The sequence below is a fragment of the Protomyctophum parallelum genome (genome assembly GCF_964188405.1).
Source record: "Protomyctophum parallelum genome assembly, chromosome: 4".
Taxonomy (NCBI): Eukaryota; Metazoa; Chordata; class Actinopteri; order Myctophiformes; family Myctophidae; genus Protomyctophum; species Protomyctophum parallelum.
The window spans coordinates 26,316,893-26,343,251 of record NC_139700.1 but is presented as its reverse complement, the minus strand read 5'-3'; the positions used below and the strand labels follow the sequence as shown (position 1 = coordinate 26,343,251).

The 26,359-nt window shown below is 43.5% G+C and overlaps 1 protein-coding gene across 1 annotated transcript in view; it reads right to left on the bottom strand.

Moving 5' to 3' along the window:
• Positions 1-26,359, bottom strand: part of brsk2a (BR serine/threonine kinase 2a) — a gene marked incomplete at both ends in the record, with an annotated part of 310,767 nt that overhangs the window by 112,253 nt on the left and 172,155 nt on the right. Inside the window, one exon of the mRNA XM_083762742.1 lies at positions 11,314-11,408. Coding sequence (XP_083618868.1) covers positions 11,314-11,408 — 95 coding nt within the window. The remainder of the gene's footprint in view (positions 1-11,313; positions 11,409-26,359) is intronic.

Below are 26,359 nucleotides of genomic sequence, written 5' to 3'. Positions count from 1 at the left end.
TGAATTTGAATCCTGAGAAGTTTTGGACATATGAGGTTTCCACCCGACAGAGATGACATATTCTATATGTAGAAGTTAAGCTTTAACATTTTTTTTTAAAGGAACACAAAGGCGAGAGCACATCTCTCTGTCTCAAAACTCATGTTATTCCTTGGCTTTTGAGAGTCGTATCTATATTTCTTTGTATGTTATTGTGCTTTGGGTTTTATTGTGCTTCAGCTTTAGTTCATTTATTGACAGCACAGCACTTAAAGGTCAACTGAAATGACTTCTTAATAAATAAGGTTGGATAGAATTGGACAGGACAAAGAGCTGAGTAAGAATATAATAGATCAGACATAATGCCAAGGGCTGGGAGGAGTGTTCTGTCTTTTGTCCAAAATAATGAATTTGTCCCTGAACTTTGTAACGGTCAGATTGCAAGGCACTGAATTAGTCATCCTCCTTATTAGGTGCTTTACAAACTGACCTTAACTTTCAGGGACAAATTTGTTATTTTGCATCGGAACATATGGAACAACTATTCAACTTTTCTCCATTTTATTTATTAAATGTTTCTTACTTATTTGTTTTTATGTGTTTTTTTAACATGGTTATTATGTGAAACTGCATATACCGTATCGTGTATGCTACCATGTTGCCCAGAGCCCACTTTAATCGGAGATGGAAATCTCAATATGATTTACCCTGGTTAAAATATGTGTTTAATATAGCATTATAAATAATATTAGCATCCTGTGCCTAAGGGATGCAACGTGTATGTTTTAACACATTAACACATTGAGCCCGTATAGGATGAGTATACAGTAACTGTCATATGAATTCATTATGTCTGTACTACAGAGGACGAGCAGGCTCGTCTTAAGGCGTTTGATATCGGTACAACATTGCCTCGCTGCGTTAACTTTTTGGAATCACTCTGGTTGCTATGTACGGTTGCCAGGGCCCCGCCCACACTGCTTTTCTTTGTCAATAGTCATTCGCTTCTGTTTTAGGCTGCGTCTTTGAAGGCTTTAGTCTCTGAAACTAATGCTCTGTCCGTGGTGTTGAAGTATGGACCTCATTTTAGCTCGGTAGCATTTGCGCTAATATTTTAGCATTCAAGATGGACGCCAAAACTGGATGCGCTTCATAGTGGAATAGGAAAAAATCACCCGGCACCCAGCACCACCACTTTTGTCCACCAGGAAACCGAGAGAGCGTCCGATAGTTGACCGGGGCGTCCCCCAGGGCTCTATACTAGGCCAGTAAGTATTTCCCTCTACACCTTATCTCAGATGTTTGCTGACACAGTGTGGACTGTGAATGACCAGCATCACACACACGAGATTAAAACGATAATGATGGTGAAGATGAACTTGGGGACGACAATGACCACGATCATGTGTGACGGTAATGACAGTGGCGAGACGGCGGCGACTCTGCAGACGCTGCAGTCTGCCACGGTCATTAACCATGGCTCTGCAGACTCTGCAGACGCTGCAGTCTGCCACGGTCATTAACCATGCAGTCTGCCACGGTCATTAACCATGGCATCTGGGCCGTAGCCAAGCCTACGTACAGTAAGTGAAGTACTGTAATTATGTACAACTTACTCAAGTAAAGAAAAGTACTTTTCTTTACTGAGTGTTTCCATTTTTATACTAATACTACGTCTCAGAGGCAAATCTTGTAGGCCTACTTTGATTTAGATTATTAACAAAACAAACATAAATACTTATGCCCTATTTTACACTTTGGCTATTTGAAAATAGCCAATCTACAAGCTCTGAGCTTGTACAGTAGATCTGCTATTTTCAGAAAAGACTTACTTCCAGTGGTGTAAGTTAACAAAGTACATTTACGTAAATACTATACTAGGTATTTACACTTTACTTGAGTATTTCAAATTATTTTAATTTTTATTTGTATTTAATATTTTGATTATTAGCCTATTACAAAACATACATTTATCAACAAATATACAGTATATACAATTCGACCATTTGAAAATAGCCGATCTACAAGCTCACAGTGCGTCGCATTCATTTGAAAACTTGAATGAGACTTTTTGAATTCCTGACTTCTACTTGTAACGGAATAGTTCTTCATTGCGGTATTGATACTTTTACTTAATCCATTTAGACCTGAGGACAATAATCTACAAATGTCTTCTAAATACTAATCTCTCAAGAACAGATTTCTGTGCTGCACCACTGAATCTGTCAGCAAGGCCATTCAGAATGTGTATACACTGTTGATAGTGTGAATGAAAACTTCCTGTTATACACATTCTACTGTGGCCGGCCACAGAGGGTGCTGTTTTTTCTTTTCTTTTTGTCGATGGGTTCCCAGATTCACAAATAGCCTACTGACAGTTTTCTGAAAAACCTATGTTTCTATGTCAGTGGTTCTCAAACAATTTCATGTCAAGGAGCCCCAGAATTATATGTATTTGGCCGCCGACCCCCATCTGAAAATATGTTGTTCCAGATTGGATTTGGAACAACATAGTTGTTGTTGTTTGAGTGACCTATACTTTCCCCCCAGTGCGTTTTAGTGTGTGGTTGTTGGAGCTAGCCGCTGTCGGCTAGCTGAGCATGAGCTTCTTGGGTATCTTTTTCACGGTTGCTGTGCAGTAGCTGTTGCCAGATATTGCGATAGAAAGAAGCAACCCAATCTATGAAAACAAGCCCCAAAGAACGGACTAGGCCACACTTTAAACCTACATACACCGGCTTCTTGACAATAGCTGACGTACTGTAAGCATTTACACTTCAGAAACTAACAAAAAAAAATAACAACGCACAACTAACCAATATTTACAAGCGGGTTAAAAAAATGCAGCTGACGCCTGCTCTGTTTTCCCCCCTGAGCCAGTTAGTTGGTGGCTGATACTTCTGCTGCTGCTGCTGCTGGGATAAAGACAACTAATTAACCAGAGTGGCTCTGTCTCTATAGCTCCTCCTGAAGCAGCATACAACTTCAAAGTTACCCCTCCCCCCTGGCCCGGAGAGAGACGGATGGTGGGGAGGCAGGATGCAAGGAGATAGCAGATAGGAGAGGAAGGAATGGTGTTGTTGTGTAATAAAGATGCACGCACACACACACACACACACACACACACACACACACACACACACACACACACACACACACACACACACACACACACACAGCGCCTATAGTGTCTTTTTTGGGGGGGGGGGGTTTGTGGTTTTGCTAGAAGATTAGCCGAGTCTGTTATTGATGTCAGTCATAACATTGCAAGACTGCAGAGCTGATTGTTTCACGAGGGATAGGCACAGATGGAGAGATGGAGAGAGAGAGAGAGAGAGATAGAGTTGGGAGATGGAGGATTCTGCAGAGACTGAAATAATTGCCCCCTGAAGCGAATAATTGCAGAGCCAGGTGAAGACTTGAAGCCCAGAACCAGACGTGGCCACAACCCAGGTAGACAGACAGCCGCGTTACCCACAATGACACTGCTTTTAAGGGGAATGGGGGGTGTTAAGTAAGGGATAATATCTGGCTTGGTGGTCATTGTCGGGAGATAATTCTCATTGTCTGTCATTGTCGCCATGTTTGAAGTAGCTGTCTGGTGTTGTCATTTCCGGGTATTTCGCCCCGGATAGAGAGTTTTTCACAGTTCCTAAGTTGTTCGCAGCGGTCATATTAGTCAAGAACAGTTGAGATATTCTCCGCTAAATGAAGCGCATACATACTGTATCTTAGCCAGGTCTTAGAGTCTGTTGTGGTTGGAGCCCAGTAACTTTGCAGATTCCCCTCACATCTGTGGCCAGTCACGGACATTATCTCCCTGCTCTCCAGGCCAGCATGAAAGAGAAGTTGCACAGCTGTGCTCCTCAAGCTATGATTCGTATACCTTCTTAATTGAAAGTCTGACTGCTTTGCTGTTTTCGGGTAACACATGCCCAAGGAAATTGTGTCCCATGGGCTCACGAGAATACCACACTGCTTGACTGTTCGGTAGCTGTTGGTCATTTTTTTGTGGGTGCAGGTAGAAAGCTTTAGCATCAAGAGGACGGCGGCGGTGGCTCAGGGGTAGAGTGCCTGGATGGTAACCGTAAGGTTGCCAGTTCGAACCCGGGCTCCCCCAGAGTTACTGTCAAGTGTCCTTGGGCAAGACACTGAACCCCTAATTGCTCCCGATGTGCTAGTTGGTGCCTTGCATGGTTTCCGCTGCCATCTGTGTATGAATGTGTGTGTGAATGGGTGAATGTAATGCACAATCTCTGTAAAGCGCCTTGGATAAAGGCGCTATATAAATGCACCATTTACCATTTACAAAGTGATAAATACTTTGCAAAACTTGCAACGGGGAAGTTCGGATTATCAGCTTCTGCAAAGATACATCCCCTGTCATTTTCTTTACATGGATCTCTGGCATCTTTGTGGTTCTTGGTCTCAGCATTGTGAGTGATAGAAATATACTCATTGCCATTCTCATCGTGGTTCAGAATAAAGGAGTCTCTTGTTCAAGTGTCTATTTCCCTCTCTTCCTCGCCTTTGCAGATGTAGTTGGACATCAAACCATACTTTACGGACCAGTCCGCTTGCTGTGTTGGGAGACAGCACCTCTGAGCGCCTGATAAGCTGCACATCTGTGGCTGAGATAGGGGGGTGGTGTTGGCTGACGTCTTCACCCATTTTGCGAATTGGTTTAATGACAGATGAAAACACTCCGTTGCTGGATTTGAAGGCAACACAATTCATTATGTCAAGCTTTGAGAAGTGGCAACATATCCCAGCCCTAAGTGCAATGTAACTGCATGGCAATTGAGTAGGAATTTCCATTGGTATTTTGTACAGATGCATAAAACGAACGCAGCACGTGATTCAGGGTTTCAGCTCCGTATGTGTCAGTCTGTTGACTTCATCTTTACAACGAACCAGTTAAAACCTTCATTGCCCATTCAGTGTATATACTCCTACGTAAACATACGAAAGGGGCATTTACTGTATACTCCCCGCTGCATGCGCACATGAGTAATGGTGTACTCACGCGGTAAACGTTGTGGTGTAACAGTATCCATCCAGGAGCCACGAGAGAGAGAGAGAGATAAGTGTGGGTCATGGTTATGGATGAATGTTTGATGTCAAGAGTGCTGGTGTTTGTATTACAAACCTTGAATACAACAGCACGAGAGAGATAGTTACAGTACGTTTTTTACAGACGAATTTTCCGGAAGTGCCTTATTTGTCTATGGGACCCGGCGACTACCGGCGATAGCAGGCAAACAGGCGATGGTCGAAAAGTGGGCGGAGGAACCCGATAACAGGCGGTTGGGCGATGTGTCGGCCGATGCTTGCCCGCTGTTAAAACGCACTGAGAGGGAGAGAGAGAGAGAGAGAGAGAGAGAGAGAGAGGGGTGGGGGGTAGAAGAGAGAAGCCTCATGCGCTATAATATATAGCAGCGGTTCTTAAAGTGGGGTCTGGGGATCCCCAGGGGTCTTGAAGAGGTTCCACGACTAAAGGTCTGTAAATAGAAGCGTTTATTTTGTGCTATTAAAAGGACACAAAGGAGACTCTTTTTGTCTCCATAGGGAACCACTGCTGGTCATCAAATTATTAGCTTATTGGCTTAGACAAAAACAAAAAGATATCAATGTCTGAAAAAGTCTGAATTTAATTCATTTTGGGGAGGCATTTTGGGGTTCCCTTTAAAAGACCACTTTACTCATTTTCAACCAATTTTCATATAATGAATTGGTCATCACTAATGCTCATAATAATATGGTAGCCATGCAGGACCATTTTTGTCTACCCATGCAATCTGTCTCATAGGAGGGCTGTGGACCGTTCCAAAAACCCACCTACAGTACCAGTGACATCATCCGTAGGCGGGTTTGATCATTTAATACCTGCTATATTCCTGTGTAGTTGCATGGACAAAGTCACAGCAACGCACATACTGTACATCCACATGGACGCACACACACGGACACACACACACACACACATGCACAGGAGGTAGCCACGACACAGAGGCAAACCGGTTCAGTCATTAGAAACGCGCTGCATCAGCAGAAACCTGCGTCCTGCCAGAGAACCATGAATGTTACGCATCTGTTGCTATATTTCACTTCTATAGAGGACACTCAGCCACACGTTCATCTGTTGCTATATTTCACTTCTACAGAGGACAGTCAGCCACACGTTCATGTGTCCATTTGTAACTCCAAGTGTTAACCCCGTAAGGGTACGGACAACGGACGGTCAAACACCGAACTTTGTGGTCACACCGAAATCTGCCTATGGGGCGGATTCTGCCAGCGTAATGGAGCAGGTCGTTGTGAACGAGTTGCGTTTATGCATTCTATAGCAGTGGTTCCCAAAGTGGGGTCCGGGGACCACTAGGGGTCCTTGAGGGAGTTCCAGGGGGTCCCCAGCTGAATGATAGTTAGGAACCAAATGGACCCTTATGGGTCTGTAACTCTGAGAGTGTACAAATGGAACCAAATGGACCCATTAGGGTCCATGGGGGGTCTCTAGCATATATTTTTCAAATGGTGGTCCACGGGCTAATAAGTGTCAATTTGGGGGTCCTTGACAAGAAAGTTTGGGAACCACTGTTCTTTTTTTTTTTTAATAATTTTTATCCCACAATTTTGTAACCCATTTTTCACCCCTGTGTCAATTATCTAATGTGATCCTGGGCTCTACACACCCTCCGCCAACCTGGGGAGAGCAACGGAACTCATGCTTCCTTCATGCCTGAGTGTCCAAGTTGCTCCTTTACACCTGACAGGGGGGAGTTTCCCTGGTTAGACGTGGAAGGAACACGTTATTCCAACCAGTTCCATTCCCCTCCATCAGGCGCCCCGGCTGGCCAGGGGGAGGCACTTTAGAGACCAGGATTACTACATGTTTTTGTGAGGGTACCTACCCTAGGGGACACGGGGAGAACATGCAAACTCCACACAGAAAGGCCCTTTCGCCAACACCGCCTCGGGTATGGGCACTGATGACGCGGAGGAGGAAACACGCCGCCAGCACCCACAGCGCCCCAAGCGGGAATCGAACCCAGGACCTTCTAGCTGTGAGGCGACAGCACTACCGACTGTGCCACCGTGCCCCTTAAACCACTGTTCTACTGTTCTTGAACCACTGTTCTATAACCTGCAGCTATCTCTGGTCCATATAGCGTGAATTATTTTACTTTTTGTCCAAAAACTCCACAAAACCGTCTTTGTATTGGTGATATTTTTAAGACGAGAGGCTGTGCAGCCTGTGAAGTGTGTGCAGAGGCTCAAAAATTCCCATAGGGTTAAGGAAAAGTCCTTCTAACGCTATGAACCAGAGCTAAGCCTGGAGCCATAGCGCATCTCGCCCTCTCTGCTGATTACTGATGGTCTGCAGCATTATTCAATTGACACATACGCACGCACGCACGCACGCACGCTGCCAAAAAAGGACAGGTCTCTTTCAGGGTATAGGTGGGAACTGGCATCCATGACTACCAACGGCAAAAAATGTAAGATACCCTCATGGAAAGAGATGAAAATGAAGAAAAAACAACAGAAAAACAAACAAAAATAAAGATAACCCCAGAGGTTAGAGTTGAGTCTTACTTCTTCCTGACGGTCTGAACAGACACAGCTAATTGATTCTCTTCTCCATGGTCACAGCTGGATCCAACTCGTAACCCACGCCTAGCAACAGCTGCGTTACCTCGACAATGATCACTCAAAGACACACAAAACAAACCTCTGTAAATAATGACCTAATACCTGGCAGTTGAAGTGTTCATGTGGTGAGCCCAGTATAAATGACTGTCATTGTAATGCAAATGTAAGAGAGAGTACAGTAGCTCTATACTTACTGTAACTACTATACAATCAATGTTAACCACTTGATAGCTAAACAGACAGTAAATATATACCTTTTTACATCTGATTACATTTGGTAATGTTAAATAAGGCTGAAAAAAAGTTATTTGTGTTTTGGTCACAGATTGTTGAAATGCATTGCATTTGTATAGTAGGCCTACTTTAATATAGTCCCAAAAGTACATTATGATAGGTAGGAGATGTAGTCGACCGTTGAGTGTTTTCTTATTTTCTAATTTGGCCCCCTCTGTTTGGACAACTGAATCCCTGAATACCCCCCCCCCTCTCTCTCATTAGCAGGCTACAGTGCAGCACTCTCTCTCTCTCTGTTTCTGGCACAACAGTGCCCCTACTGGTACGCATTATACTGGTGCTCATTAACCAACACATAGGTAGTCACATAGGTGAACCAACACATAGGCGGACAAATAGGTGAACACGGACATTGCTGTTCCTTGGAGTGGTTGCACCACTCAATAATAATACCTGATGATCATGTTTTAGGGTGGAGAAAAATCTCGGCACTCCATCTTTAAGAGTTCCTTGAGGGGGTCCCAAATGGACCTGTAACTCTTAGTCACAGAGGTTATTATTTAATACGTCTGAGAATCACTGCGTGTCAGGATTCTGTGCATGGTAGCAGGTGAAAAAGCACACTCTCTTCCATGGTTGTACCTCGCTCTCTGTCACCTTTCACCACCGTCTGTAGCACAGCTACACAGCAGCTCTACTGTACAGCCACTGATACAACTGTCACCGCTGTGTCAAAACGAATAGCAGCTCTGGCGCTAAAAATATTCACATGTAATATGCTGTTCCTGCTCGCATCAGGCTGGCTGTTTAGCCATACAGTATATGAGCTACTGTAGAGAGAGAGAGAGAGAGAGAGAGAGAGAGAGAGAGAGAGAGAGAGAGAAACTGACACCGCAGGAGGCCAATAAATACCAACTGTTTATCAAACGGGCTTCTCGGTCTGGATTCTAATAACATGTCTCCAGGAGTGATGCAGAATGCGTGCAGGCCACTTTTTCCATTTGCAGATAACCTGCACAAATTCACATGCTGCTGTTTCCCACTTTTCCCTCATAACAATTACCTCACAGCAGGGCTTTATTCTCTCATTGCCTGTTTACTCTCTCCTTAATTCTCTCTCTCATCACTGTCGCCAGATTTTGTTAGAGAAATAAGCACCCATGGGTCTATGAAAAAAAAAGAAGCGACTAGGGAGACATTTGCGACAAACATTTTCAGATGGTAACGTTCTGCAGAGAAATACATTAATTTGGGTGTCCTTGATACGCAAGTATTTGAGAACTGGTTTAAACAATAATTACAAAATGTGGAAGCAAGCCCAAATAATTTCCCTTTTAAAACAAACATGCAACTACAAATAATTATAAGCAACGGAAAAACAAGCCCAAAGTCGCTTAAAGCAGACATGGCAACACTGTCTCTCGTACCGCACAGGTTAGCCCTTTCTTTGCGGGAACCCCTTTTGGTGTTTCAAGCATTATGTTACACTTTAGGTATTGAAAAATAGCCGCACTATGAGCTTGTAGATCTGCTATTTAAAAAGATACATGAAAATATGGCACAAAGGAGAGAAAAGAGTGTACTTCTTCCACTACACAGACGTGAGGGCTAATTACAGCCAAGCCTCCACAAGCACTCTTGAGCCGGCACTAAATAAGGCATGCAGCCCACGAGGGGCGTTGGGACATATTTTTCTCCTCCCTACTGTTTTCATGACATAAAAAAATAAAAGAGTGTGTGGGGGTTAACGAATAACGGGAGACCTAATAAATAGCATTTTCTTTCCCCTCTAGAAGTTTCTGTATATAGCAGTGTGGGGGAGTGAGGATGATTTGAGCCTATTAAAGAGAGTCTCTACTTTAGGAGGTGCCTAGGCAGAACTGTAAGGATTACGAAGGACACCCGTCATGCCAGTAATGGAGCGTTTGTGCCGCTGTGGTCAGGCAAACGCCCTCGCTGCCACAAAACCACCGCAGAAGAAACCCGGAAACATGTTTTCTCAGCTTAGAGCCATGAACAACAACCTTACCCTATTGTCAGTATAGGGTTGGCAACCGTTCCTTGACGTACTGTAAGTAAGTACTGTAAGTAAGTAAGTAAGTAAGTACGTACGTACATTCTATTTATACAGCACCTTTCAAAACAAAGTTACAAGGTGCTGAAGTGAGCACAGAACAAGCAATCAACAAGTTAAAACAAACAGGAAACAGAGCACAATAAAGTAAAAATACAATATAGAATTGAACGAAACCAATAAACAAAGCAAATCACTAAACGTATGTAAAATGGAGTCAGGTAAGAACTACATGGGAGAAATAAATGTGTCTTTAACATGCTCTTAAAGCAGTCTACTGAAGCAACCACTGCGAAGGCCCAGTCACCCTTTGTTTTGAGTTTGGTCCCAGGTATTTTCAGTGGACATTTGTCTGAGGACCTAGAAGTTCTCACATAATCGTCCCCTTAGTTGAAAACTAAAATATGTGGCCCTTATTGAACTGATAAAGACAGTAGGACACACATATTTTGTTCGTTATTTTGGGGGAATCAATCAATGACAAACATCTTACAAGTTCAAGCAGCTTATATACACTATAATGCGGGTAGGTTGTTAATAGAATAATACAAAGAATACACATATACAGTGAGATTTCATCTTTTTATAAGCGTTATTTTATTTTAGGTATTTGGCAACTCTGTCATATTAATTGTATTAAATTATGTCAAACTCACTAGAATTGCAGCTGTACGAAAAGCTTGAATGGTGCTGTTTCTATCTGCAAAGTGTTTGTTTCATAAAAATCCACCATATAGAGTTAGACATGTTATGAGCTACTTTATGTCAAGAAGTTTGGAAGCGCTCCCTTTCAGTAACGCAACATCCTGCTGCCTCCTGCATTATGTGCAATTTCACATTACATGTTGTTACATGTTGAGTGATTAATCAACAAGCGCTTCCAAACTCCAATACTAATACTAAATCTGTCACACAAACAGTTTAGAAGATAGAGCCATGTTTGAAGTAGCTATCTGGTGTGGTCATTTCTGGGTATTTCGCCCCGGATAGAGATTTTTTCACAGTTCCCACGTTGTTCACAGCGGTCATATTAGCCAAGAACAGTGTCGATATTCTCCGCCAAATGAAGCGCATACTGTACATATCTTAGCCAGGTCCAATACGGTTGCTAAAAGGATAACTACTGGATTCCCATTAAATATCGTCAAAAGTTCCAAATCCAACTCCACCACAATTTACAATATTGAACGTTCAGGCCATCATCATCAGCTGCACACATCACTGTACCCACGGGCTACTTATATAAACTATACTGCCTATCAAAGATTTAATTGGAAAGGGAAGAAGTCACTCTAAAAATACATTCAGAGGAAAAGAGCGAAGAGAAGACAGGCACGTCTAAAAATGGAACCCATATAGACTGGTTGACTTACCTTCATTAGTACCGACTCACTGAGCTTCTCCCGGTTGACAATCTTTATGGCGACTTTCTGGCATGTGACACAGTGGATTCCCAGCTTGACCAGCCCTGCAACACACACACACATACAGTACAATCTGTTAGGACAAGTTGTGCCGAACACAATCATTGTGAAGCGCCTTGGTGCTATATAAATGCACCATACATTTACCAAGACAAAATGTTGTATACAGTAGATATCATATTACATTCTGGACTTGACAGCCCATACATCCAAACAGAAAATCCTATCTGATTGCATTAAACAACGTTCAACACTGTTAAACTCACTTTCTCACTCACTTTATGCATGAGCATGCCCTCTATTTTTTAAAATCAGAAATCTTATGAGCTTACAGTGTGAGGATGTGACAATTTTGTACAATGGTAGAGTACTGTACGTTAACACAATATAACTTATTAAATTGGGGGGTGGTTGTATTTTGTTTCCCTTCTATTGAGATCATCAATAGAAGGGTCATGTCTCACATAGGATCTGGCATGAATTTTGACTTGATGGTCAAGATTCAATTTATCCCCAGAGCAAGCAGGCAGGCTCTATTAGCTCAATGGTAAGAATATCAGCACTAGCGCAGGAAACAGGGTTCAAATCTGGGGTAGAAGAGGAAAGTTACAAAGTTTAATAATACATAAGTCAATAAAAACTTTTTTGTGTAGTTGTATATATTGCAATATTAATGCGTGGTTGTCACAAAATCCCAAGGCACACCTGTACTGGACATGGCCTACGGAACACCAAAGTGCCTTGGCAGCAGTGGTGGAAAGTAAGTAAATGTACTCAAGTATCTTTTCATTCCAATTTTAGTATTTCCAATTTTCAGAACTTTTACTTCTACTCCACTATACTCTCAGAGGCAAATATTGTACTTTTTACTCCACTAATTATTTAAACACTACTAGTGTGTCTCACACTCTGTCCTTGGGTGAGGGTAGTGTGTGCTCAAAAATGGCACTGAACCATCTCTCAAAATTACTCAAACACTCAGAAATGTCCACCTTTGCAGGAATACTCATAAGCAGCAAGAATAGTCAAAAATACTGTTTTATTCACCTTTCCCAAAAGTGACCAACCAGTGCAACAAAATGGTGTTCCAACAATACAGCAATGCTATTTACAAATGGCTGAACAGATTGGCCCTCTTTGGTCCTCCCTCCACTACAGTGCTACATCAACAGCTGGACAATGGCAGGTCCCCCTTCTTATAAAGGCTAGGCCCCTCCCACTGGACTGTATCAACCTGAATTGCTTCCACAATTAACAGCCCCATGTCCAGAGACAATAACTTCACATTTCATACACACATTTAAAGTGTCACATATTATTTACAAAAACCTACAGTTTGTCTGATCCACATTGTCTGATCCACATAATATAATGAAAGATAAGAGTTCTCTAAATAAACCCTCCCACTGTTGGCATGTTCCCCACACCCCACAGCTGGTAGTTGCTCCCTTCAATGGAGTCAATCAATAAACACACAATAAATAATAATTATAACTTTAAACTGTGTTAAATTCAGTCTCAGTGGCAGGGTGACCTGCCACAGTGTGTGTGTGTGTGTGTGTGTGTGTGTGTGTGTGTGTGTGTGTGTGTGTGTGTGTGTGTGTGTGTGTGTGTGTGTGGGTGTGTGTGTGTGTGTGTGTGTGTGTGTGTGCGTGTGTGCGTGCGTGCGGGCTAGTACCTATAACACAAGTTGTCGTTCTTTTCGCATAATCTACATTGACTGATGTGGAGCGATGCATAACGGCTTGTAACCTCATGTAGTCGATGCCGATAATGTCTTTTAATGTGTTAGACACTATAGTGCGGTAATGAAATCCCCCCCTTGGGCTGTGGTGTGGTGGAGTGAGTCATAAAGGCTTTAAAAGAACGAAGGACATTCGTGTTATTGATCCCTATAATGCACTAAACTGCTTTGATGCAGTCCGCTTGAGTTAGCCACGGATAGACAATAAAGGCCGAGCTGTAAGCCATCATGCGCCATACTGTAGCCCTCCCTCGGGGCACAGATGACCAGCCATTGAATGGGACTCATTATTGACTTCGTTGTTGCTCAGAAATGCCAAGAATGAACCAACCATGGCCACGGCCATATATAGTACAGTAAATTAGAATGTGGCATTTGTACGACTACAGCAGAAAGAAATGTATGCTACAGCCTGTTTCACAGCACAGCATTTTTTATAGACTAAGTACTCGCACATGCACGGACACGCACGCACGCACGCACACACGCACACACACATAATGCATGTGCATGCACAATCACACCCACCCACACACATTAACAGGAGTGTTAAACATGCAGAGCTTGGCTGGTGAGCTCAGGACTACTGGGAATCCCACTCAAACAGCTCAGCTTCCGAGGAAGGGAAGGGGGGAGAGGTCCGTCCACCACTAGAGAGAGAGAGAGATAGGTCCATCCACCACTGATCTAATACACAACAGCTTTTCTACAGCTTCATCGTAAACGTAACCTTCTGGACTAAGGTATAAGCCAACAACAGCCATAGGAAACACGCAGGGATTCCTCAAAGGCTTGCCTGATTCCGCCTGTGTGACTGCAATGCATAAACACACACACACGCACAGTCGCACGCGCAGTCACGCACGCACACACACACACACACACACACACACACACACACACACACACACGCTCTCCCCATGCCTTCGGCCTGGTGGAGACAATAATGAATATATGACAGCTCATTGCTGAACACATGTTGGATGGAAGTCGGGTGAAACCACAACACATGAGATGGAAAGCTGACATAGCAGGCCTGCGGTGCATTGAGCCCTGCTCACTGTAGAACCATAAAAAGGTGCCAACTGGAACAAAAAGTGGTTCAGAGAGCAGTCCCTATGTTTCCCGGGTTCTTCTATGTTGTGTGATGCCATAGAGGTTCTTCTATGTTGTGTGATGCCATAGAGAAGAACCAGAATTCAGGGCAGGACGGTTCACCCCTTTAAAAAACCTTCAGGGCAGGACGGTTCACCCCTTTAAAAAACCTTCAGGGCAGGACGGTTCACCCCTTTAAAAAACCTGCCTTCTCGGAGGCATTTCAGTTTTGCGCTCCTCTCCTCACTACCAATGCACTCCTTTCAACACTCCCAGACATTTTATCTAAATGGTTTTTGAAAATGTATTAAATTCTTAATTTTGTTATTTCATTTCATTTTTTTTTCTTTTGGCGGATGGGATTCAGTGGGCCCTGAGGAGGCGAGATACGCAAGAGCAGAGAGAGATGAGTGTTCCGACACCACAGAAACACAGAGGACATCACATGAGACATGATGATGATGATGATGATGGGGCGTGCTGAGAAGTCAGAGACCACGGCGGTAAATAGACTTTAGGCTAGAGTACTCGAAGTTTGAGTACCAAAATTGCACAAGAGTGCATTATTGAAATGGCCCGGCATGCAGATAATTAAGCTATAATGAAGAGCGGACCGCGGCTTTGGGGAGTGGAGGCGCTGCGATGTGGAGGAGAAAGAAAGACAAAATAGATGAGTTAGGATCGAGGGGGGTAGTGTGTCTACAGAGAGAGGAGAACAATTAACGGGGAGACCAATAGAGTAGTGCTGCTCGAAATAGGATCAAGGAACCACCAGAGGTCCATGGGGGGGGTTCATCATTTTAACCACTTTGTTAGCTATTAAAAAAAAGCATAAACACAAGCTCACAGCGTGTCACTTTGAGCCATGCTGCAAGTACCCCATACAAGGGGGAAAAACAGTGAAAGTGTTTGAAAAATGTTCTCTTCTGGGGGGTCCCTGTAGATGGGGATCGATCCGCAGCCAAGTACACAATCAATGTGGTGGTCCTGGACATGAAAAGCTTTGAGAACTACAGTACAGTACAGTACTGCAGCACTGAGAGGGAGGCGACGTAATGTACGCTGAACCACGCTGGGAAGGATCAGAGAAGCCCCATTAGGCCTGTATGATGGGAACACTATGTGCACGTGGTTGCCAGGGAGACGGGCTGTAATCATGATAAATACATTATTAAAAGAGAAAATATTTGCCTGCCAACAACAACACATGCAGGGAAAGTTAACATGGCTCTACGGATTCCAACACCTTCTGTCTTTTCACCAGCAGCCGAGAGAGAGAGAGAGAGAGAGAGAGAGAGAGAGAGAGAGAGAACGAGAGAACGGACGGACGGACGGACGGACGGACGGACGGACGGACGGACGAGATGGGCTCACGGACACAAACAGTCCAGTGGGTGATTCCTCTGCTGCGTGCCTCCCCTGACAGGGAGAAAATGTTCTATCTGTCCCCACAGTAACATTTCAAAAGTGTCACATTCAATAACAAGCAACGCGTGGCCATCAGAGCAGCGATATATCTTGTTTTTCTCCCCAAACAACAACAACATGTAGCCTGGATGTCTCTTTTAAGAAATCACTTATCTTCTCTCTCCCTCTCTCTTTGTAACAACAGTCTGGAGTCTCTCTCTCCAGTCTCCTGCAACAACAGAGGGTGATAGCATGTCATCTGTCTGTGATTATATCCACCAACAGGGCAACGTTTTCTGGGTAAAGGCCCGAAGTATTGGTTCTCAAAGGCAGGTTCCACGGGGTCTAGGGTTCCACGGGGTCTAGGGTTCCACGGGGTCTAGGGTTCCATGGGGTCTAGGGCAGGTTCCACAGGGTCTAGGGTTCCACGGGGTCTAGGGTTCCATGGGGTCTAGGGTTCCACGGGTTCTAGGGTTCCACAGGGTATAGGGTTCCACAGAGTCTAGGGTTCCACAGGGTCTAGGGTTCCACGGAGTCTAGGGTTCCACAGGGTCTAGGGCGGGTTCCACGGGGTCTAGGGCGGGTTCCACGGGGTCTAGGGTTCCACAGGGTCTAGGGTTCCACGGGGTCTAGGGTTCCACGGGGTCTTAAAGGTGTTAAACCTGAGCACAGATTCTACAAACGTCTTCTAAATCATGACAGTTTTCTGAATCAGTGGTTCTCAAACTATTTCATGTCAAGGACCCCAAAACTTAAATATAATATTAGGCTATATAATTTTTGGGTCCTTGACAATAGTTTGAGACAACAGAGACAACATAACATATTTATGCCGGGAAGCAAAGATGTGAGTTTTGATTAATTGATTGAATACTTTTTTGCAGAAATGTAATCAGTACAGGGTAGGCCTACATTCAAACACACATCCAAAGGGGTCACCGAAAAAAGTCCATGCGGTCTTGTTTCCATTCAGGTCCAGGGTATTCAATTCATAATCATGACATGAAAAATAACAACAACAACAACAACAATAACAACATAAAAGGTAAAAAAAGAAAAAAAGATATGTACAGTTTGAGAAACAAAGAAGGGGTTATAAGGAGGTGGGGGTAGTCACTAGACTAAAGGGGGCAATCATTTCCCTTTGGCATGCTGAAAGGTGGATTTTCAGGCCTGTTTTAAAGGATGCCAGGGATTTGGATTTGCATTCTTTGAGGGAGGGAGTCAGGGCATTCCACACGTGAAGGATAATTTACCCATGTTTGTTTTGGAAGTGGGTGATACCAGATCGTTGTTCTCGCTTCCTCTTGTATTGTGGCTGTGGGTGGCGCTAGCTTTTTTTAGGTAGTTTGTCAGGTAAAGCTACATTTACAATTTTAAATGTCAGTCCCAATTTCAATTGCTTAACTCTGTTTTCTACCCGGAGCCACCCTAGGCTATCAAAATGGGTTGCAAAAAGATGGGTCATGGGCCCCAGGTCGAGAAGTAGTCGATTTAGTTTGTTTTGGGAGGTTTGGAGATTGGTCTTTAGTGACATAGAGATGTTTGAAAACCAAGAGGTGCAATATACATGCATAATTATACACTGTAGTCAAAGGAGGGCTGAATTAGGTGTGCATTGTGCATGAGTGAGTGTCTATTGGACTTAACTTTGTTCATTAGAATTGCTTCCAGCAATTTGTCCAAAAAGTATTGCACATTAAATGAAGAGGAGATCTGATAACGCCATGGCTTTCCCTGTGGATCTCATCATATTGATTACATCATGCTTTGCCCAAATATGGAGGGATGGCGGGACAGTGGAACTGAGATGATGAATTCACAAAAAGCGAAGAATTTTCATCACCCCCCAAAAAACGATTCACGATTATGTGAAAAATATTCAAGGCTCTACTTCCTCCTACTGGCAGCATAGACAAGAATGATGGTACTGATTGGACACATGCACGCTGCACGCTGCTCGCCTTCTAGGAGACACGCCACAAAAAGTGTTTTTGTATGTCCGTGTGTGTGTGTGAGAGTGAGAGAGAGAAAGAGAGAGAGTGAATGCCTGAGCATTAAGTGTGTGTGTGTGTGTGTGTGTGTGTGTGTGTGTGTGTGTGTGTGTGTGTGTGCGTGCGTGCGTGCGTGCGTGCGTGCGTGCGTGCGTGCGTGCGTGCGTGCGTGCGTGCGTGCGTGCGTGCGTGCGTGCGTGCGTGCGTGCGTGCGTGCGTGCGTGCGTGCGTGCGTGCGGTGATGAGTTTAAAAGGTGCAGGTGTTCTGTCTCTGGGGGACGGATGCTCCGCTCCCTTAACGAGTGTCAAAATGAGCTCATATATTAACTGATACACACACACACACACACACACACACACACACACACACACGCAGACAATCAGCCTGTGTTGTTGCGTCTCAACCGTGTTTGCCACACCACTGAATCAGCAAGTGTATCGATCCTACTCCTATCCCTCCTCCCTAATCAATAGCTTCAAAAGCTCCTGCCTTCACAACAGTGTCGGAATAATGACACCATACAGGGACTCCACCATGGAGAGGGGAGGGGAGGGGAGGGGAGGCGGAGGGGAGGGGAGGGGAGGGGAGGGGAGGGGAGGGGAGGGGAGGGGAGAGGAGAGGAGAGGAGAGGAGAGGAGAGGAGAGGAGAGGAGAGGAGAGGAGAGGAGAGGAGAGGAGAGGAGAGGAGAGGAGAGGAGAGGAGAGGAGAGGAGAGGAGAGGAGAGGAGAGGAGAGGAGAGGAGAGGAGAGGAGAGGAGAGGACAAACATCGACTGACCCCGCGGCCTCCATTCCGGCTCGGTAGCTCCTCTACTTTCCATATACGCCTTTGTGATTAATGATCCGATGTGGAGGGAAAACGCAGATCGAGAACTTTGTACAAGTACAATAGCGTTTTCTTGTTGGTGTGTGCATGGGTTATGGGAATCCCCGTAGGGCTTAGACATGTTGTTAATGAATAATATGTTTTTCTTTTTTTTTCTTGTTTTACAAGGACGAGGTGAGTGAAAGCAGAGCTGATTGCCTTGACCGAGGCCCGTCATTCAAAAGAGAGTGACGAGAAACAGATGCAAAACACGTTGGCTGATTGAGTCTGAGATCAGGAAGGAAGGAAGGAAGGAAGGAAGGAAGGAAGGAAGGAAGGAAGGAAGGAAGGAAGGAAGGAAGGAAGGAAGGAAGGAAGGAAGGAAGGAAGGAAGGAAGGTAAGAAAGAAAGAAAGAATCTCCAGACCAAAGAATTCACATTCCTAACACAACTTTTGTCTCCAATACGTACTTTCGTTTCCATCCAATTAAAAAAGGTCTTCAACTTGAGTTTCGTCATTTTGTCCCACACTGAGAGACTTGATGTAGAGATCAATTGTTCAGAAACAAACCACTTCTGGCCCTTATCTGCAAACTGAAGAATGTAATTTTTTGCCCCATCTGACACAAGTGCTGATGACACCAGACTCATCAATGGTGTCTTCTCTTGGAACAGATTGCCTCCACAGTGCAACTCAATCAATTTACGTTGCTTGAGAGCATTTTCTCTTCACCTCAATGCAATCTCAAATGCAATCTCAAAAGTAAAGTTCCTCAGAATAGGGATACTATAATTATGGTTCAAGTGGTTTAATGTAAAAAATAAATAAATAAAGTTCCTATCCCACAAATATTTGGTGGGACCCTAAGGACCCATGAGCCCCCTGTGGAAGACCCTTGGTATTAGCTACTACTCATTTTGGTTATCAGAGCCCAGCTACAACTACTTTTATTCTTCAATTTTTATCTAATTTGACATTATTCTGGAGCAGGAGCAGAGCGAGGAATGTAATGAGAATTGAGATAGTAGTACAGCGGCTAACAGCCATATTGTGAGAGAACCTTTCACTCGGTGATACAAGCGTGAAATTTGGCATGAACATGCCTCTGGGTCACCTCTTTAACTTTTTTAACCGAGCCAACGCAAATTCCAAAATGGCGGTCATTTTTCAAGATGGCCGCCAAATAAAAAAAACCTTTTGTGGCGGTTCTGGACAACCGTGGGTGCGGCCGACTCGAGACCGGGCACTGCACTCCCTGTGGGTGTGTGGAACGTGTGTGTCGAATTTGAAGTCGGTGGGGCGAACGGTTCTCGGGTTACGTGGATTACAGATGTACACACGCACACAAAAATCGTGAAATATAGAAGATCATTGGAACGGTTGTTCGCTTGGTGATACAAGCGTGAAATTTGGCATGAACATGCCTCTGGGTCACCTCTTTAACTTTTTTAACCGAGCCATCCAAGAATCCAATATGGCGGTGCTATTTCAAGATGGCCGCCACATCTAAATGTTAGCCTATGTCTACATTTCTTACAAATTTTAGGAAAAAATTCACCATTATAGATGGATAGATTGTGAGAGAATCTTTCACAAGGTTATACAAGCGTGAAATTTGGCATGAACATGCCTCTGGGTCACCTCTTTAACTTTTTTAACTGAGCCAGGGAAAAATCCAATATGGCGGTCATTTTTCAAGATGGCCGCCAAATAAAAAAGGCCTTTTGTGGCGGTTCTGGACAACCGTGGGTGCGGCCGACTCGAGACCGGGCACTGCACTCCCTGTGGGTGTGTGGAACGTGTGTGTCGAATTTGAAGTCGGTGGGGCGAACGGTTCTCGGGTTACATGGATTACAGATGTACACACGCACACAAAATTTGTGCAATATAGCTGATCATTGGAACGGTTGTTCGCTTGGTGATACAAGCGTGACATTTGCCATGAACCTTCCTTTGGGTCACCTCTTTAACTTTTTTAACCGAGCCATCCAAGAATACAATATGGCGGTGCTATTTCAAGATGGCCGCCACATCTAAATGTTAGCCTATGTCTACATTTCTAACAAATTTTAGGAAAAATGTCACCATTATAGATAGATAGATAGATAGATGTTTTATATATATATATTTATTCTTTATATTATTTTCTTATTTTTTAGGTTTTTTTTTTAGTTTTCATACTGAAGTGGCTAGAGCCATATTGTGAGAGAATCTTTCACAAGGTGATACAAGCGTGCAATTTGGTACAAGTCATCTTTGAAGGTCAATCTTTGACTTAAGAAACCGAGCCACTTGAAAATCAAAGATGGCGGCCATATATTTCAAGATGGCCGCCAAGATTATACTGATTCTACATTTCAGCTTATCTTTGCCTATACGTTTGTGATGGGAATCACCAAATCACCAAATAGCACTCCTATAGTGTTTTGAACATTTGCAAACAGGAGTTAACATTTATAACATCTACATTAAAACATAAAAAAACACGCCATAGGGAAAAAATAGGGAATAGGGAAAAAAAGTTAAATAATAGCTATCACAATGAAACTTCTCCAGTTGATTACTTATATTAAAACTAAGATTTTTTGTATTACAAGTGTTCTGAAATTATATGTTTAAATATGCAAATTAGGCATTATATGCGCTAATTTGCGCTAACTATAGGAGTGCTATTTGGTGATTTGGTGATTCCCATCACAAACGTATAGGCAAAGATAAGCTGAAATGTAGAATCAGTATAATCTTGGCGGACATCTTGAAATATATGGCCGCCATCTTTGATTTTCAAGTGGTCGAAGATTGACCTTCAAAGATGACTTGTACCAAATTTCACGCTTGTATCACCTTGTGAAAGATTCTCTCACAATATGGCTCTAGCCACTTCAGTATGAAAACTAAAAAAAATAAATAAAAAAATAAGAAAATAATATAAAAAAAAATCTATCTATCTATCTATCTATAATGGTGAAATTCTTCCTAAAATTTGTAAGAAATGTAGACATAGGCTAACATTTAGATGTGGAGGCCATCTTGAAATAGCACTGCCATATTGTATTCTTGGATGGCTCGGTTAAAAAAGTTAAAGAGGTGATCCAAAGGAAGGTTCATGGCAAATGTCACGCTTGTATCACCAAGCGAACAACCCTTCCAATGATCAGCTATATTGCACAAATTTTGTGTGCGTGTGTACATCTGTAATCCACGTAACCCGAGAACCGTTCGCCCCACCGACTTCAAATTCGACACACACGTTCCACACACCCACAGGGAGTGCAGTGCCCGGTCTCGAGTCGGCCGCACCCAGGGTTGTCCAGAACCGCCACAAAAGGCCTTTTTTATTTGGCGGCCATCTTGAAAAATGACCGCCATATTGGATTTTTCGCTGGCTCGGTTAAAAAAGTTAAAGAGGTGACCCAGAGGCATGTTCATGCCAAATTTCACGCTTGTATCACCAAGCAAACAACCGTTCCAATGATCTTCTATATTTCACGATTTTTGTGTGCGTGTGTACATCTGTAATCCACGTAACCCGAGAACCGTTCGCCCCACCAACTTCAAATTCGACACACACGTTCCACACACCCACAGGGAGTGCAGTGCCCGGTCTCGAGTCGGCCGCACCCACGGTTGTCCAGAACCGCCACAAAAGGCCTTTTTATTTGGCGGCCATCTTGAAAAATGACCGCCATATTGGATTTTTCACTGGCTCGGTTAAAAAAGTTAAAGAGGTGACCCAGAGGCATGTTCATGCCAAATTTCACGCTTGTATCACCAAGCAAACAACCGTTCCAATGATCTTCTATATTTCACGATTTTTGTGTGCGTGTGTACATCTGTAATCCACGTAACCCGAGAACCGTTCGCCCCACCAACTTCAAATTCGACACACACGTTCCACACACCCACAGGGAGTGCAGTGCCCGGTCTCGAGTCGGCCGCACCCACGGTTGTCCAGAACCGCCACAAAAGGCCTTTTTATTTGGCGGCCATCTTGAAAAATGACCGCCATATTGGATTTTTCACTGGCTCGGTTAAAAAAGTTAAAGAGGTGACCCAGAGGCATGTTCATGCCAAATTTCACGCTTGTATAACCTTGTGAAAGATTCTCTCACAATATGGCTCTAGCCACTTCAGTATGAAAAATAAAAATAAAAATAAAAAAATGATATAAAGAATAAAAAGAAAATATAAAAACAATAACAAAAAAATAAAAAACTATCTATCTATCCATCTATAATGGTGAATTTTTTCCTAAAATGTGTAAGAAATGTAGACATAGGCTAACATTTAGATGTGGCGGCCATCTTGAAATAGCACCGCCATATTGGATTATTGGATGGCTTGGTTAAAAAAGTTAAAGAGGTGACCCAGAGGCATGTTCATGCCAAATTTCACGCTTGTATCACCAAGCGAACAACCGTTCCAATGATCTTCTATATTTCACGATTTTTGTGTGAGTGTGTACATCTGTAATCCACGTAACCCGAGAACCGTTCGCCCCACCAACTTCAAATTCGACACACACGTTCCACACACCCACAGGGAGTGCAGTGCCCGGTCTCGAGTCGGCCGCACCCACGGTTGTCCAGAACCGCCACAAAAGGTTTTTTTTATTTGGCGGCCATCTTGAAAAATGACCGCCATTTTGGAATTTGCGTTGGCTCGGTTATAAAAGTTAAAGAGGTGACCCAGAGGCATGTTCATGCCAAATTTCACGCTTGTATCACCGAGTGAAAGATCGTTCCTATTATCTGCTGTACAATAGGCACAGGGATCAGTCCGGGGGGACCCAGGTGGGGAAACACCCCTACCAAAAGTCAATAAAGGTTCTTCTGGACACTTTAAAAGTTTAAGAAATTCAAAACAAAAATACATAACATGTCTAATATTATGAAAATCGGACATTAACTGGCTGGCATTCTGGGAGGTCCCAAATAGTTGACGCCCCAGAAACGGAAAATTTTAACCCCATCATTTTCTCATAGTTTGGACAAACTAAAAAATGAATTTTGGCACAAACATCCTATGCGAGCTGTTTTGTTTACGTCTCGTACCACACTGTGTTGTTGCTCTACAGCAGTTTAGACTCGTACGGGCTGTATTTTGCGTGTCTTAAGTACCAGGTCTTATTACCTAACTTGAGTAAACTAAAGACCTGGAGGCGTGATCAATGCTCTTTGGCCACTCAGAATAGCCAAATGGCATTGATCACACCTCCAGATCTTAAGTTAAGTAATAAGACCTGGTACTTAAGACACGCAAAATACAGCCCATCCTGTACAAGACACTCTTACAAGAGTGTCATGCAGAATCGCAGATTGACATCCATTGGGACACAGGTTCCTTTTTTCCATTACCTAAAAAGTAACACGCGAGAGAGTGACAAAGAGATCGCTGAAGTAATAGTGGTGAACAATAGAAGCTTGACAAACTTGTTCATTTCGGCTAATTCCCATTGGGGTCGACACAGCAGATCATCGATTTCAACCTGCATGTCGTCTCTCACTGCATCCATAAAACCTCCTCTTTGGCCTTCCTCTTTCTCCTCTTGCCTGGCATTACCATTTTTGCCCAAAATGTTTGCCCAACACATGCCCAACGCATCTCAACCTCGCTCGACAAACATGTTGTTTAGTTCGATCCGTTAGTAATCTCTCAAGCCAAACTGTTTCTTCCACAATCTTCAAATGATACAGAGAGATAATTCCGCCCGAAAACTGTTGAGAACTGGAAGCTGTCAATATATTTTAGAATTTAAATTTCTGCTAGACAGCTATAACTATATTGGCTTGGAGGAATTTGGAAGTATTTGGAAGTATTTACACGACTTCACTGCAAAGGCGAAACAAATGAGTTTGTTTGTATCTGTGACTGTCAGGTGTAAACCTCACGTGATCAGAACTGTTACTTTTCAGAATTCAAATAAACAAATAGCAAAAGTAGCAGATCGACAAGCTCTAAATGTTTTGAGCTTGCGGATCTGCTACTTTTGATGCTTTCGTGTGACGCTGTAGTATAATCAAGAAGTCGGGTGTTAAATTACACAAAAAGAGAGACAAATATGGAGAGAAGAGGTCTCTGCCCGACAGCAACGATATGTGTCTTAGTTATTACATCTGGTCATTTTTATGTTGTAGCCAACTCGTTTGTCTTCAGTCTTGAGAAACTATTCACTTAGTGATAGCAACCGACATGAGATTTTTTTTTTCTTCCCCCAAATAGAGAAACACTCAAATGCATTCTGGCGTGGCATTTTGTTGCGCTGTGTTACAAAAGTGCCAGCACTGATCTACTAATGAGTTCATTGTCTAGGTTTACTGCAGCTGCAGAAATAATTGTCCCTCATCATCTCTAGACCAAAGTTACAAAACCTGTCCTGACAGCCATCTCTACCATGTGTTCAGCAGAGAAAGTAGCTCCTGCATTTACTCAATTACTGTACAATTTTATGGTATTTTTACTTAACTACTTAAGTATAATCTTTTTCCAGTGCTTCACACATCTACTCCACTATACACTTTAGTTAGAAGTACCTGTAACAGTTAACCAGTTGTGCCCTAGTTTACACCTTGTCTATTAAAAATGCATTCAAATTAAACCATTCAAACAATTAAAAACTGTATTTCTTCAAAGTCGTGCATCACCGCGAGGGGCTTTCGCCGACCTTCACCTTGCCAGCAGAAGTAATCAGAACCACGCATCACTCGTCCTGTCAATGACCTTAGGCAGCTTTAGAAAGGATCACGCTGGTTCTGTGATGTGCACGAGGAAAAGACTACATGGCTACTTCCTTAGTTGCTGTGTCAAATGCCATGTCGAACTTCGCAATTGTTCAGGCAGTCACGCTGCAGAAGGGGCGAGTGCATTTACCGGCAGCAGGCGGCCTTCAGTCCCTCTCCAATCTCCTTCACTAACAAGCATACGCCACAATCCTAAAGGTTTGTTCTTCACTCTTCATACTACAAGCTCAGCAAAGGTCACAGCACCTCTTCCGCAGCTTGTCAAGGATCAATAACTCCCTCCACAATTCCCCAGCCTTCTCCCTGCGGCATTAGTCTATCTTCACTATAGGGATCTGGACGCAATTCCGACGGAGCATTATGCGGGAACAACGGTCGGACAACCGCTCGAAAATGCGCTGCTCCCGTGCTTATGGTTAGGTTAGGTTAGGGATAGAGGTAGGTTGGTTATGGTTATGGATAGAGGTAGGTTGGTTATGGTTAGGTTAGGTTAGGGATAGAGGTAGGTTGGTTATGGTTAGGTTAGGGATAGAGGTAGGTTGGTTATGGTTAGGTTAGGGATAGAGGTAGGTTGTTTATGGTTAGGTTAGGGATAGAGTTAGGTTGGTTATGGCTAGGTTAGGGATAGAGGTAGGTTGGTTATGGTTATGGATAGAGGTAGGTTGGTTATGGTTAGGTTAGGGATAGAGTTAGGTTGGTTATGGCTAGGTTAGGGATAGAGGTAGGTTGGTTATGGTTATGGATAGAGGTAGGTTGGTTATGGTTAGGTTAGGGATAGAGGTAGGTTGGTTATGGTTAGGGATAGAGGTAGGTTGTTTATGGTTAGGTTAGGGATAGAGTTAGGTTGGTTATGGCTAGGTTAGGGATAGAGGTAGGTTGGTTATGGTTAGGTTAGGGATAGAGGTAGGTTGTTTATGGTTAGGTTAGGGATAGAGTTAGGTTGGTTATGGTTAGGTTAGGGATAGAGGTAGGTTGGTTATGGCTAGGTTAGGGATAGAGGTAGGTTGGTTATGGTTAGGTTATGGATAGAGGTAGGTTGGTTATGGCTAGGTTAGGGATAGAGGTAGGTTGGTTATGGTTAGGTTAGGGATAGAGGTAGGTTGGTTATGGTTAGGTTAGGTTAGGGATAGAGGTAGGTTGGTTATGGTTAGGTTAGGTTAGGGATAGAGGTAGGTTGGTTATGGTTAGGTTAGGTTAGGGATAGAGGTA